This window comes from Chelmon rostratus, chromosome 17, assembly GCF_017976325.1.
Source record: "Chelmon rostratus isolate fCheRos1 chromosome 17, fCheRos1.pri, whole genome shotgun sequence".
Lineage (NCBI taxonomy): Eukaryota > Metazoa > Chordata > Actinopteri > Chaetodontiformes > Chaetodontidae > Chelmon > Chelmon rostratus.
In genome coordinates this window covers 22,587,647-22,603,841 of record NC_055674.1, presented here as the reverse complement: position 1 = coordinate 22,603,841, position 16,195 = coordinate 22,587,647, and the positions used below count along the sequence as shown (strand labels likewise).

The window sequence follows — 16,195 nt, the reverse complement described above, 5'->3', positions numbered from 1 at the left end:
CCTGTGTGAATCTGACAGCTTGTATCCTGTTGCTGAATATCCAGGATGTGTTCAGACACAAATATATGTTTGTTTCAGTTGGATTTAATAGCTACCGTGTTTATTACTAAGTTTAAGACATGAGTTAAGTAGCTTTAAGATAAGGCATCACTTGGGAAAATGTGACTTAGGTACTTGAAAGAAAGATTAAAAATTGGTACCCAAGTTTTTAATGACAAAAGAAATGCATCCAAAATTACTGATTTCACCAAATCTTAAATTAATCTTCTACAAAATCAGATCAGAACCTTTGAATGAATCAACAGGGGAAGCTGTTTACAGACCACTGCAACAGGAAGCTGGTGTTACTGGGTCACTGGGACACAGAGAAGTGCAGCTCCGATATCTGAGCAGAGTGTTTCTCTGATGGGGATCTTTACGATGGACGATATCCAGGACTTAAAGGTGTCCCATGTGGTTTTAGCAGTGCTTCTGGTATCACAGTAGACCAATGATTGAGAGCTGGTGGCAGTAACACACAAATCAGTGTAGCAATGCACCAACAAAGGCGAGGAAGAAGAAGACTGCTAGCCAACAAACATGGATGTAAAAGTGCAACAAGGAGGGATATCAAAAATGTTTAAATCTGCTTTTCAAAAGTTATGTGCGCTCAACACATTCGTTCACGCTCAAGGATACACACCCTGAAAAAATGTGGCTGTCACGCCTCTCTATTGAGTTTGCTACATTCCCCTCTGGTCCAGCAGGTGGCAGTATGTAGAACATTAACTGTGACATCTTCTCAAACAGCACCCAACAATCAAGCAAGAACAAGAAGCATGAACATGGCCCTCACCAAATGGGAGGAAGCTTACATGTACTTAATGAAGACCAGCATCAGTCAGACTCATGCGTTTTGTAAATTATGCACATGCCACAAATCTGCCATGTTCTGTATATTCCTCGATTTGGCTTTCCGCTCCCTCAGTGTCGGCAGGATTCTTAACCGATCATAGAAACGCCGGTTGAACTGCTGTAGGAGGAGATCCTTCCCCTTTGAGATGCTTTCCCTGGCAGGCAATTGGCTCTTATAAAGTAGAGATGATGTAGTCTGTATTTGACTGATTTAGGCTCTATTCATGTGTTCACAGCTGCTGCAGAAGAGTTCTGAGACCAGCCACGACGCAGGTGAAACAAACCCAACACAAGAGCGCGCAGGTATCACGACTCTTTACATGGACTCATTCAGAGCAAGGCTGGGTGACAAGCTGCACTTACTTTTTTTTTGAAACAGTTACATTTAAAGACGTAAGAAGCTGGTCATCACTGCAGAAACCTGACGTGCATCTAGTATCATGAGTTTGCTTTTGTTGCCACTGCTCTCCATCCGATTCAGAGGTGACTTCCTGGAGCTGTTTCCCATGTCCACTGTGTATCTGCACACAGTGACATACTCGCAGACTGAAAGACACCCACGTTCCCCAAAATGTAAGCGCTGAAGAAGCAGAATGAGTTTAAATGGCCACTCCATCAATTTGTCAAACGTCAATGTCGTGTCAGTAGTAATGGGCAGTGCTGCTCAGCCTGCAAGAACAGTACAATGTGTGTCAAGTCTGAGAAAATGACTCAATGAGTAGTCATAGCAGGTCTTCACGTGTCCTCTCAGTTCCTGGAGACCCAGCCCCGTGTTGCACCATATCCACATATTTAATCACACGTGCACACAAACAGCAGGTCAGCAGTCGTGGTCCACAGTGTTCCCATTAGACAGATTGCTGCTGACCCTGCTGACACACTGCGTGTATCAGATATCACCAGCCACAGATTTACTGTGTTAAAGAAAATGATTGATGGGAGCAGACTGTTGTCTGTTGTCGTGACAGTCCCATATGGTCTAGCGGTTAGGATTCCTGGTTTTCACCCAGGCGGCCCGGGTTCAACTCCCGGTATGGGAAGGTCACTATTTATGAGTATGAATGCTGGTTTCATGGAGGATATAAACCATGAAGTCTGTTATCAAACAGGGAATGAATATGTTCACCAAGATTACACCTTGTTTACGCCAAACATGTACCATCCAGAGCAGCTTCAGCCCTCCTCTGGTTTCTACTGATTGCCTGGCAACCGCATGAGCCACGAGGAGGTCATTTCTCCCATCCCTGCTTTTTGTTGCCTAGCAGAGCCAGGCTAGCTGTCTCAGTCTTTATGCTAAGCTAAACCCACCGGCTGCTGGCAGTAGCTTCATACTAACAGTACAGACACGGTGTCAATCTTTCAGCTAAATCGCAGGAGGAAAGCAAATAAAACTCTTGTTAACTTAGAGATGCAGCTGAACTTTACACACAGTGGATTGATCAATTGTTAATGTCGAACGGCTGGTTAGTGCAGCTTTAACCTCAGGAGAATTTGCCAGGCATGCATCATGTTTGTCATGTGTTGTTTCCAGCTGGGGGCCAGTGTCCACACTGCAAGGGCGACCCGAAGACACCTGTCCATCACAGTGGCAAGATCCCCAACAGATACTCAGTAAGAAGCCTTCCTCATGAGTTTGCATTGTCACATTTACCCTCCTCTGTAAGAAAAGGATCACCTGTGTTAGCAGAGAGCAGCCTGCTTGTAAATGCACAGCACATTTTGAGCATATCAGAGGAATAAGGCCTGTTTGTCTCACAGTCTTTACAGTACAGCCAGCAGTGGTGAGGAAGACGAGCGACGGCGCTGTGCTCTGATAACCTCTCTGGATTACTGGTTTGGAAGCGGCGAACAACAACTCTGCATCTGGCTTCGCTCAATTTTCACGGGGTGTATGTGGCTTTAAACATCTGTCAAAGTACAGCTGAGCTCATGATCACCTGGAAAATGTGTCCTCCTGTCAGTTGTCTAACCAACAAGTGCATAACTGCTACTGGGACATGACATTTCCCTTTATTACAGATGAAGACAGGACAGTCAAATGTCCAAGGAACTGTGGCAGTCTGACATGTCAGAGGTCATTTCTCAGTCAGACTCACAGTGACTCAGTAATACATGAATATCCTCCGTAGTTAACTGAATAAACTCCTGTCATAGAATCAAGAATTACTTCAAAATAAAAAACAAAATGCCCTCAAAAACACCTCAAAGTCCAAGTAAGCACCCTGTCCATCTAGTCGCTGTGTTTTTAATGTGATATGTGTCATCACAACACACACATAATCTTTTTGCAGGGTGCAGCCTTCCCTGAAACGCCTCTGCTGTGATGCCCTGCAGTGTTTTAGAGTTGGTCCACTCATTCCTCTATACCCAGTTCACTTTGTCTAACGTCCACAATGCACTAATGTCGGCAAAACCCTTATCTCAGGATCAACTCTAGTACCAGAACACTAACAACCAGTAACATTACAATATGTATTACTATTGTCTCAAAGTAGTTTTTGCTTATTTATGTATACTCACGGTATAGGCTTATGTAACAAAAATTGTTCAAGTGCTGACATATGTTTCAGCAGGCTTTCTTTTCCCCGTCACTCCAGTAATGTAATACAAAAAAAACATGTGTAATCAGGACATACAGTTGTGCTTCATTAATCTGGTATCAAAACTTTGTGTGGTACTACCAGATTATTGTAAAATATGCTTGAAGAGATGTGCAAGTCACCCTAAATATTTGAAATGTGCATTTACATAATAAGCAGAATGCTAAACAAAAAGACATAAATGACAGGAACCAGTGTAATCCATTCTGACCACCAAGACCAGCTCAACTTGTTTGTACTTATGAATGAAACAAGACATTTACTGATATGGATATATATGTAAATTGATTTGAGAAATGACTAGTTGAAAATCATAATTTTTATCTGACAAATGTGCCAAAGCAACCAAGAAAAAAGCTAAAACAAAGCTTGTGGATTCAGCTGCTACGACTGACTGACTAGGATTACAACATCTCATAAGCTCAGTGTAGGCTTCAGTGTCGTGCAGTTAGCAGGTACATTATGTGTAGAGCAGCAACATCATCTCTAAAACAAACAGAACAGCAAACATGAAAATGAGTGAATGAACCAAAGTGGAATAAAAGCTCGACATGAACTGAGCATAACATCCAAATATGATAACTGAACATGTCACTCTCAAAGTAGGGGGCCACTGGAGCATCAGTGACTGGCTCAGGACTGTACGGCGCTAGCTTTGTTAGCACAAAGTTGGAGGCATGCTGTTGTCTAAAATATCAGTGCAGGCCTATAATGCAGCATTTACTTTTCCCTTCATTGAAACAAAGTCGTCTAGACCAGGAATAACAGACCCAGACCAGTAAAGAATGTGGATTCGCATGTTTCAACCATATAGTGTAGCTCTCAATATTCAGTGAAGACCTTCTTCAGTCATCTGCTGTAGTCTCCACTGGTTGCAGAGCAACTCCTGTGAGCCAAGAAATAGTCCAGCAGGTGTAGCTGGCTCCTGCTTCATATTAACTACATGAGAGCGATTCATCTTCTCATCAGTCTGCCAGAAAGCAAACAGAAGCATTTCCCTGAATGCTGAATTATACCAGCATACCTGGGCCTGGGCAGGTTTTGTCCAGGTAAATGCATGATGGCAGATGTTAATGTGGGATTTGTGTCATGAGTAGACAGATGTGTGTGTGCTGAGTGTGGTGATAATGTGCACCGTGTCACTGTCCACGTATTCTCTTTAAATTTAGATCTGAAATCATACCATACCTTCAATCTCATGATTTGCTGTCGTTAATATTTTGTACCAGTGGGGGGCAGCAGAACCAACTGAACAATTATGTGGTTATTTGGAGTCATGTTTATGTCCGTCTGATGAATGGAAGTCCAACAGTCCTTCTCTTTTTGTTTGGTTTGGTCGCCTGTCTGCCTGCCTGTCTGTTGTTTGGGGCTGGACAGGTAATGTATAGCACTTAAAGGCTCTGTGGAGCTGAGAGGAACTTGAGAGTTGATTCCCTGTTGACCACCTTCCACATTGCATGCAGTAATTTAATCCATTGTTAATATAAAACTATTGACAAGTGCAGCTTTAAAATTGTGTTTCAGCATTTTTTATTGGTGGAGGGTGTATGGCATGATTGGAAGCCACGTACTGCTGAAACTAGATAAAAATGTATAATTTAAAATGAGATTAAATCCATAATTTTATTAAACAGCTGCATTATACTGACAAAGCTAAGTGCAATTCTCACTTAGACAATACTTGTATTACAACCCATGAACTGTATCTTATTCAGCTCAGGAAGGAGTACATCAGATGCACTTATACTTATTAAACAGTGATTTTCAGACAGTGATGAACTTCTACAGCAACGCACGCAATCACAACATTTTCATGACTTCAACAACAGCGCTCAACTGAATACATTCAGGTCCTCAGCTGGCATTTCTGTTCCAGCTTTCATATTGCCACTGTGTCCTCACTGCTTTCATGTCGGCCTTAGCCTCTTAACATCCACTCAAGGTCAAAAGTTTTTTCAGGGTTTCCTCTGCAAAACCGTCTGCAGAGATGGTAGGAGTGGTGCATGGGAACCTATTCTTTGTTCACATGTAGGGCGGGCTAAAAGGAGTCCCTTCTTCATCTAGTCCTCACTCAGATTCATCTTCTCTTTCCAGGCCCCTTCATGCCTCCATCCAGGATGGGTGTTAATAGCATCCTGGTGTCACATTATATCTCATCCAATATTTTAGCAAAACAACACACAAAAAAAAAACATTAAAAAAAAAACATTGCAGGCCCAACTATTCCATCTCAGAGTATATCCACAGTATTTGTTCATCTGTTTATCGATATGTGCATTCATCCACCATCCATCGGAGGGGGTGGGGGTTGCACACTGTGTGGTATGGTGCTGTTTGCTCCACAGTCAATGTACTCGTACGTCTCCAGGGAGAGCTGCTCATAGTGGGCCAGGTAGTACACCGTCATAGACATCCTGCAGTAACAGGACAAAACACAGCAGAATTATAGTGATGCTGATCATAACCTGAAAATATGAGCATTACAGGAGCGAAGGCTAGCAATGTTTGGATTTAAAAGAACAGTTCAAATACACATTTTTGCTTTATTTTTGGGAGTGACGAGCCTAGCTGAGCATAAAGGCTGGAAGTCGGGGAAACAGCTAGCCCGGCTCTGTCCAGAGTGTAATACTGATGACATGTGTCATGTCATGCTCAGGGATGCTATTTCTGGATTTTTTAACTTTGGACAGAGCAGAGGTTAGCCTCACTTACGAAACATGAAAGTTCAAAGTAGGGAAACATACAACAGTTTTCAAACTTTTCTTGTTGCAACACAGTTGACCTTTGAGGTACAATCAATGAGCAAAACAGATGTTTTTCTTCCTCTTCCAGTCTGAAGTATGTGACTGAAGTACTGTGGAGGACTGTTTAATCATTCACCAAGAGGCATGTGAGCAGCACAAACTGGGCCACAAGTCAAGGCAGATACTGTGAATGGTTATTTAGTCTCAGCGATGACAACAGAGAAACCACCAGCAGAACATTACTGAAGAACTTCTGTGTAAAGATTCGAGCAGAGAAGTCGACAGACATGGAAACTGTTTGCACCAGTTGGCTTCACCAAACTAAAGAAAAAACTTCACTCTTATTCTCCTATTCTCTGTGCTTAAAACCTATAACCTTATAAAACCAACACTGTATTGCAAGTAAACACACACACATTAAAACAATCTGTATCATGAGTTATTTCTCAGGTTGTGCAACACCGATGGTGTTTCATGACAAATGTGAGTGTAGCTATATTATTATATCTAAATCCTTTCATTACTACCCCTAGCTGGACCAGTCAGGAACCTCTCAGAGGGCTCCTATCCTCGACTGTATCCTAAACTCAGAGATGTGGCAAGAAGACCAGAATACAGGAAGAACAACACCTGGCCCCAAGTTATCTGTATGTCAGTTAGTCTGAGAATATTTTATCACCCATAACTTTATTTAGAAATATGCAACATGAGCACAAGTTGAAGTATAATCCAACATTTTTAAAGTGCAGTTTCATGCAGGGCCCCTTTACAAGGCAGGGCTGCAAGATTCAGTAGTAATGCAGGATTTGCTTGAACAAATCCACATCTTTGTGGTGGAAATGTCAAAAAAGGAATAGCCGTTACTCACACTGCACACACACACAGTTAAAAACAAAACTTTGAACCAAGAGAGGCTGACCACTTTGCTCAGGTGGCAATCTAATCTATCCATTAATCTTCAAAAACTCTTCAAAGCCCTGCAGAAACACATGACTGAACATATGATGATACTTACTGCAGATGCAGATACAGAATGTGGACGGGCAAGGAAGCTTTCTTACAGTAGTTACTGCAGAGAAAAGAGGTAAAAAAAAACAGCTAATGAGCGGTGCCATGTGCAGTAGTTACACAATGATAGTGACAATATTACAATATCATGACAATGCTGTTCTGAAGCAGAGACACTGAGCTTAAACACAAATACATTATCCTAGGAAGGCAAAGTTAATTCTATGACGGGATTCTGACAGTAAGAAAAGGCACAGCATTATGCCTTTCCAGTTGCACCTGCCACAGCAACAGTACATCACATTGAATTAACTACGTGGGCTATTGCCAAAGCTTTATTAGCGAGCAGCCTTATTATGTTTGTGCTGGCTCAAAGAATTGTGGATATATTTTTAATCCTCTAGTACACAAAAAGAATGCAGGCAAGGATGTGACGCTCAGCTCACAGCTGCTTGTCTACACATTCAGGTTGGTACAAAGTAAACAGAACCACACCAGTGAGCTCTTCACATTGTCCATTTGATATACACTGTGACTAAATCACCAATCATTCCTAAGTCTCTATCGTTAAAGAGGCTCTGAATGAGAGCCTCAGCGCCTGAGAGAATTTTGTGACACTGGCAGCTCACCTCATGCCAGGATCTGCCAGACTGATGGGGATCACAAAAGAGTACTGGAAGGAAGGAAAGACGCAGAGGAAATTCAGAAGCATTCCTCACTCCAGAAGTATTCACAGGTTCCATTCAGCAATATCACAATATTAAGGTGGAATTTTCTGATGTCAAGATTGATCACAATATGGCAAGTGAATGCAAAAACAATCAGTTCAGTTACAATCACAGCAGTTTTTGTGTTGTCTCTTTTCCTGTGCCTGCAGAAAACATGTCCAAATTCCATCATGTAAAATGTTAAAGGCCCAGGCTGGTGAGAGTCTGTGTTTCTTATTGTCAACAAATCCAATAACAAGACCAAAACCAGCAATGAGTCTGTCAGTCAGTACTGTCTGACTGTCTGTGGCTCTCTGCTCCAAGCCTGCTGGAGTCTACTGAAGACTGAAATCTTTACAAACGGCCACCAAACAAAGAGCTTCAGTAGTTTCCTACAACATCCGTTTGCTGTGGTTTTTAACAAATGTTACTCAAACAGGAGGACATTTATCAGGAGCTGTAGAGACAGTCTCTCTTTGTCAGAAAGGCCTTCACACTCAGACTCTGTCCTCATGTGAGCACTGAGCAGCAGCAACAAACCGATGACTTGTGCAGAGGTAAAAACACATGTTCTTCAATCTCTGAGAACAGACAGAGGGACATCTGACACTATCTGAGAGATGACCCGTCAGTACTAACACACTGAGTGATCAGCATGTATGTGCTAAGCCCAGGTGAGTGCTTTATTTATCTCCTTGTGGAGAAATGACATCTCGATAATATCAACCTTAGTGTTCATCCTCCACTGCTGTAAGTTTCAGATCTGAATGTAGTAAATGCGACACTACAGCTGTAACACTTACATATCCTGGGCAGCCCTCCTTGATTTAAAGTACCTGTACATGTATGTGAACCAGGGATCGAACCACACACATTCTGACCAAATCTGCTTCTCTTACTTTCTGAATATTGCTGGTTTCAGTTTTTCAAGGCCTTTGGTGACAATGTTTCTTAACAAGTGTGCTGCTGTATCTCGCGTCACAATGGCAACTGTTTTGTGTTAATAGCTCAAACTAGTCCAAACCATCCTTTTCACTAAGATGCAGTACACTGCATAGTCATCCATATATCTCTCATATATCTCACCGTTTTGACAGACAGAGGTTTGACAGAGGTCACATTCTTAATGGCAACTGTTCCCACCACCATGTCGAAGTTCAGAGCCTGCACGGTCAGATTGTAGGCCTGCACCGCCACAAAGTTGTTGTTGGTGATGTTCAGGAGGTTCTAGAAGGAGCACAGCTGTGATTTTAAAACTAATCATACATCACCCTACAATGAGAGGAGGTTGTTACCAAGAGTTATAACAAGCGAAATAATTATGGCAAGACATCCTATTAATCTTTCCATCCACATCTTTTACTTTTCTTTCTTCATCCATCACATCCATCTCTCCTATCTACCTACCGTGATGTTAATCTGGACATCCTGGTCAGTGAAGTAAACAAGGGATGACTTGACGGCTACTGGAGAAAGAAGGACGGAGCGAGGAAACAGGAAGAACAACACCAGGGAGCTGACGAGGAGGCACACGCCAACAGACACAGCAACATACAGCTTCCTGAGAGAAGAGGAAACACCAAAACATCGTCAGTCTACATCAGTCCAACGAAACAAACTCAGGTCAGCCTCCAAACACAGGGCCCACACAAAAATCAGAGAGGAGAGGGAAGCATGGAAGGGCCCATTTTGGAAACTCTCCATTTGTTTCCTGTCCTCGTCAAGCTTGGGAAGAAAGCCGCTAACAGGATTCAACGGTGCAAAAAAACCAACATTACGTGGCTTTCCACCAACCTGTTTTCATATTTCAAATAGTGTTTTGGTTTTTTGTTTTTGTCAAGTTTGAATGAAGTGATAAAAGCAATCTTTTTGTGAATGGAGTCTGGTGGCTTTGGCGAGACTGATAGAACAGCTGTTTCCAGTTATCAAAAGGGATCTTACTCTTTAAAAAAAAAAAGAAAAAGGTTTGTCTCTGCAGGGATCCTTTCCATATTGTCATCACTTAGAACAGTAATCAGAGCCTTTCAGTGGCATTTTAGTGGACGTACATTGATAACACCCAGAGGGATTACATCGCAGCCTGTTTGTGTTGTCTCATTAGTCACTTAATCACAAAAACATGGGAAAACAGGGTCTATAATCAGATAATAAATAAATATAAATGGGAAATGTGCGTTGAAAAGAGCAATTCAACAACACAGGATAGGACGCTAGTCTTTTTGTTTATTTAGTAATAAGTAGGTATACAGCTCTATACAGACCTTTATGTTGAAATAATATACAAGTAGCATGTCTTATCTCTTGTTGTATCGGTTTGCCCTCTTGTAGATGTAATGCGTAAAAGTAGATATATGAATGGATGAAAAGTGTTTTCTAAGAGGGTTAGGGTATTAAGAGTATTTGTTTTCTTACGTGTGTCTGGGCCTCAGCCTCTGGTCAGTGCAGGGGATGACAGCCACCAGTTTGCTCTCCTGGCCTGCAACACACAGAAGATGGTTTCATATCAGAGATGGCAAAGTGGAAGCAGATGTGATCCTGTGAGGAGTCGGATCCTCTCATGTTTGTGTTCAACTGCCCCCTTGATTGAGTCACGACACCCCAAGATATGTGCTGAGCATTTAACAGTGAAAACACAAACTGCTCAGTGCTCGCTAGTGGACAAACTCAAAGAAATACAGCACACCGTCCGAAATACGTGCAACATCAGTCTTTTTATGACTTTTTCCTGGTGTTCAGCCAAATACAGGACACAAAGGAGCTCTCCCTCTTGCTTTCGTGAGGTTTTCTAGTTCACCTGTGTGGCGTGTGCAGACCCTGATTGTTGTAGCACATGTATAACGCCACAGCTGTCGGCATGCGTACTGAAGTATGTTCAAAGCATTACAGTGCAGACTTAGAAAGGGATTTGGTTTCAGTCAGTGTTGAGAGGGTAAACAGATTAAAGAGACCAACAAATCTCAACCTAGATATGGTCATTTAAAGGTTGTATTAAGACAGACCTAAAAAAAGTCGTTAAAATTAAAAATGCAGATTTTTGTCTTGACAGCTATAGTTTTTTTCAGTGTGATCAGTTATTATTATATTATTATACAACAGACCACAGCATTATAAATGTAGTGGTGTTTCTCCCCGTCCAACCTTTGCATAAAGGGGGTCAGTCATATGAATAATTATCAACCAATGTCCAAACTTTTCATGTCTAGCTAAAGCTAAAGAGACACGATCAGGTGAGAACATGTTTATCTCAGCTCTCCGTTTTAAAATCTCATCAGTCAGGAAGCCTGGTTGCTGAAAGCAAGCTGCTAGCTGTCACTCAAAGCAGCCATGCCCATAATTATGCAGAACTTTAAGCCTTGACAGAATTTAAATGAGTGAGCTATATAAGAGTTTGCCCCAATACAGTTGTCATAGAGTTAGCCATAGAGACCAAAAGCATTCTTTGTACCAGGCTGTAAACATGTTATTTTCTGATGTAAAGCTGGCCATTGTAATAAAGGGGTCTACTTGCTTCTGTAGGCAACCTCAAGTGCATTTTGAGGAACTGCACTTTTTGGCACCTCTGAGTTGGCTTCATTTTTAAACCCTGCAGTTGCTTGGTGTTAACAATGGCTTTTACATTAACAGGAGGTGCAACTTTAGACTGGCTTAGTGCTGAAATATTTTTTAAATCGCAATTTCCTGCAGTGGAAATGTGGTTTTGTGTACGTGTCTGTATCACCTCTGGGTATACGTCCAGTGCCCTGGCAGGTGGGACAGTCCACTGTTTCTCCTGAGCTGTGCCTCTTGCTGGAACCCCCCTTCTTGGTGCCATCTTTCTCAATTATTGGCTGGGTGTCATCTTGCCCACTCTGTGATACTGTGCTGTAAGTGCCACCATCACATCTGCTGGGAACAGCCCCCATACCTGAAGAAACACAAGGACCATTTCAGTTACTGGTCAACTAGATGGACAGTAAAGGGAGAAAAAAATCTTGTAATATTTTATTTTATTTGGTGATGTAGTGTATCGTATGCTCACTAAAACTCATTCATCGCTTTTGGCGCCATCCCAGGTGGCAGCTTGTAGCAGCAGCTCCCGTCGCTGCAATATCCCAGCTTGGGATAAATAAAGTATATCTATCCATCTAAAACAAAACAGGAACTATGTGCATCTGCATGTGGACAAAACAGTTGCCTCAACTGAAGGAAAGCAGAAAAAATAACTTCATATAAACAGAATTATGCTGAACAGAATCACTGTGTGAGCTTGGTGAAGATTCATGGTGAGGAGGTGCAGGTGCATGTAGAATTGAAACACCAATCAAACATGATCACAGCTTTCAGATGAGGAAATCACAAATCAGCTTGGAGAACTGCTTTCCTGACAGCACCATTGCACCACCATGTAAAAAATTATGATTTAATATAACATCAACACAGTCACTTCATCTGGTGGGCCATTGATTTGAAATGGTGGTTTCGTTGTTACAAACCCTCCTTGCAGTCTGTGCGGAATAGGGCTGTCAACGAATACTTAAATTCAAATTCAAATTGTAAAAAAAATCCATACATTCAATTGTGACAATTCGTATCAATTGTGGGGGGAAAAAAGCAGCACCACTGCGGCAGCTGCATTGAAGATGAACAGGAGTCACTTTTTCTTCAATGGGAAAATCTGTTGAAGTCAGACATATTTAAGTCTTTCCAGTCATAATGTCCAGTGAAAATAATTCCTCAGTTCGATGTGAAAATATTCCAGCTAAACAAGTCGTTTTTGCTGCTCCTGTGATGTCTGCCGTCTCTCTCCCTCCTCTCCCGATTCGGTGAATTAAGAGTTTATTTCAACCAATCCAGAGTTGGCGGTGATTGTTGGGACAGAGAAACGATGAATGAATGAAGTGATAAAATCAATGTTTTTGTGAACAGAGTGTGGTGGCTTTGGCGACAGCAACATAACCGGTGTTTCTGGTTCAGCAAAACAGACTTTACTCTTTAACAACAAGGTTTTTCTCTGTAGGGATCCTTTCCATAATGTCATCAGACACTTACAATAACAATCAGAGCCTGTCAGTGACCAAATCAAACACTTTTAGTGGATATACGAGTGCAAACACTACATTACATTGGAGCTCGTTTAGTGGAATACTAAAAACAAACTGTTGTCTGCACAACTCACTTGGACACAAAAACATGGGAAATTAGGGTCCATAATCAGATAGTAAGTGTAGGTCAAGCTGAAACGATTGTGTTGAAATAATATACAAATAGTATGTCTCTCCTTGTATTGGTTTATCAATAAACTTGATATAAAAGATAATACAGAGGATGATATCTTTTTCGCAGGAGTTGGTAGAGACCAAAGCAGAGCTTCGTAAAAGAAGAGTAAATATTGCTGGTGGACAGAAACACAGCTCCAAATGCAATGAGATGGATTGCATCTATGAATGCAGGCCAGCATCGGGCATGGTTTCTCACTTGTAAAGCACTTTTAATCTATTTTTTTAATAGGCCTGTCTTTGCCTCTTCACAGACACCCACACAGCGATGGCAGTGGGATACTATGAAAGGTATCCCTGAAAGCAACTGGGGCTGAGTGTCTTTCTGAAGGACACTTCAACATGTGAACAGATAGAGGCCGGGATCCAAACACCAACCCTGTGATTAGTGGACTACCATATGCTGAGCTATAGAGAGCACCCCCTCAACATGCTAATGCTGCTCTGCCTGTGCTGGATGAGTAAACACACACAGCTAACAACAGCTAACAACAGCTAACGCATTCACAACAACAACTTCATGAGGTGAAAAGTGTTTCCAGGCTGTTTTGTTGACTCTTAGTGGCTGAAAATTCTGTTAATATTGCTTTAAATTGGTGGGGTCTTGATACCAGGTTAGCAAAAGGACTTGATTCATGTATGACAGAACTCTTTTGACAGAGCAGCACAAAGCAAAAGTGGTAGTTTTAATACCTGAGGGACAGGTGGAGTGCTGAAAACAGCGCCCCGGAGGACAAAAAGGTCCCCAAAGACTGTAATAAAGCCTCTGCTATACAGGGACATGGACCAGTTTTTGTTATGGTTCAGACTCGTTTCTGCAGTGTAACAACGAGCTCTCTGTGAGTCATGTCGTACTTTAATTTCCGCTCAATGCCCGCCCCCTTCAGATGTTCCCCAGCTGTTAGATAACCACACTCAGTGCTGACAGCTCACCTGTCCGCGGGCTTCTCTGTCTTCACAGGTGGACACCCTCTTCCTCTCCAGTCCCAGAACCAGAACCAGCGATGTCTTCTTGTTTGCTAATGTTTGGTGGCGGGGCTGGCGGCAGCAAACCGCTGGAACAGCGTCACAGCACCACGGGACGAAGCGCAGAGGCACTTCCTGTCACAACTTTCAAAATAAAACTCGCACTGCGATCGCTTTCCAGTCTGTACAGCAGGTAGTTTTGATATGATCTTATTTACGATATATAAACTAAAATAAAATTCTGTTGACAAGAACATGGAACAGGAATTCCATATTTCAGCTGACTTCTTATTGATTTCTTCGTATCACAGGTTATGGTAACAAGGCATTGCCAAATTTCATTCCAATTCTATTTTGAATAATAAAAAAATACCCCATCTTACTTCCGGTATTACCCTGGCTTTTTTTGGAAGCTGAGCTCAGCAATTAGTCAGCATTTTTCCCCCCTTGTCTTCTTAGCTTGTTTTCTGGCTTAACTGAACTTCTTTCATACGATCAGTGATAAACTACTAATTTACTTATGGCACTATGAATTTAAAAAAACTGCAAATAAAAGCTAACTTTTATTTCAGGCTTCTAATTTCTATACATCAAACCAACACAACAGATGACAGCAAATGTAACCGTGTTCTGTTAGTCCTGTGGAATTCAGTTAACTGGCCTGTATCTACTGTATTTACTGCTCTGATCTGCCTCCTGTTATTTTGTTTTTGTCTTAATAAATACATTTAAAGTAGAAAAAAACACAAGAGAACTGCAGATAAAAGCGTCTCGAGGGCCCTCCCTGTGTTAGTGCTTCTCCTACCAGTGTTAATCCAAATGTTCACGTGCATTTTGGTTTCTTCTTTTCATTCTCGTTACTATAAACTAGGATTCATCTGAAAATGACCTATTGTTTAGTCCCAAAACAAAAGTATACTGAAGCACTTCTATGTTGACAACGGTGTCCACATACTTTTGGTCATCTAGTGGCTTAGGGCAAAGGGAACTGCTATCCAAGCAGACATTGTTTAACAATTGACATGCAATTGACATCCTGACATGCATGCATCAAAGCAGTGTTTCATATCAGTGCCTCTGTGTCCTTAGTGAAATGATCTTTTGTAACATCTGTTTGCCCTTTAGTGGACAGTCAAATGTCTTCATGTTCCTAAAAAAAAAAGGAGAATGAACCAGAAATACCTCATGAGTGTAGTGACTTTAATTGGAGACAGACTGATTTGTACATCATAACAATGTTCATAAAGTGCAACACAGAAAAAAAGCTCAAACAGCCTCTTCCTCCTTAAATACGTCACTTGCATTCCTTGCCCCGATATGACAATATTTCACCAGACAAGCCCTCATGGAACACACACACGTTAATTCAAAGCAAAATGACACACAGTACAGTATGTGAAACTCTTCACGTTTATCAAGTGCACATTTCAGCCAGGGTCCATTTCACACACAGGAGTTTGGATTAGATGTGTGCAGCAGGGTTTCATTTATTAACTACGGGGATCTTGAATGCCTGATGTCTTTTAAAGGGGCAATGGAGAAATTCAGATGACTGAATGTGATGCAAAAACGCATAAGAAACCCTCAAATAAAGGACAAGAAGCTCAGGGAAACCATGGTGGATTACATCCGTTACCCCTGGAACTGTGTATATGTAGGACACCTCCAAAATATCTATGTTTCATTGTCCCCATTCCCTTTTTACATACCTGTCACCCCATGTGTTATCCTGCCAATTCACTGCCCCTTAACATCATATTAACCTGTAGGTGAGTTAAGACTGGCTGTATGGTCGCTATCTATTGTGTCTTTTGGAGATCTTTGGTTTTGCAAAATGAGCGCCGTTGAGTGGAAACTGTCCAATTAAATTAATTACCACAGATCTGCATCATTCTGCCTGGGTCAAGTTTGTCAGGAGTTTAAATACATAGTTTTGTTTTTTGGCTGAGCTGCACAGATGGAAATCGGTGAGTTTAGCTAACATCCAGTGTCTACACCTTAAAGAAAGATCCCAGCATGAT

The 16,195-nt window shown here is 41.7% G+C and overlaps 1 protein-coding gene and 1 non-coding gene across 3 annotated transcripts; one reads left to right on the top strand and one right to left on the bottom strand.

Annotated features, from left to right (window-relative positions):
- Positions 1 to 1,862: 1,862 nt before the first annotated feature.
- Positions 1,863 to 1,934, top strand: trnae-uuc. The gene has a single exon. It is a non-coding gene; the product is annotated as a tRNA-Glu (tRNA).
- Positions 1,935 to 3,794: 1,860 nt separating this feature from the next.
- LOC121621407 (transmembrane protein 106B-like) lies at positions 3,795 to 14,284 on the bottom strand. Of its 2 annotated transcripts, none has more exons than XM_041957868.1 (8): positions 11,972 to 14,099; positions 11,672 to 11,857; positions 10,366 to 10,429; positions 9,361 to 9,514; positions 9,040 to 9,180; positions 7,876 to 7,919; positions 7,254 to 7,307; positions 3,795 to 5,908 (listed from the first exon to the last, which is right to left on the bottom strand). In XM_041957868.1, the coding sequence occupies exons 1-8, from the start codon at positions 11,979 to 11,981 to the stop codon at positions 5,773 to 5,775; spliced, it is 789 nt and encodes a 262-aa protein (XP_041813802.1). In that variant the 5' UTR covers positions 11,982 to 14,099; the 3' UTR covers positions 3,795 to 5,772. The 2 variants fall into 2 exon arrangements, with proteins under 2 accessions (XP_041813802.1, XP_041813805.1); XM_041957871.1 differs by lacking the exon at positions 11,972 to 14,099 and adding an exon at positions 14,142 to 14,284 and having other exon boundaries at positions 3,797 to 5,908.
- Between the last annotated feature and the right edge of the window lie 1,911 nt (positions 14,285 to 16,195).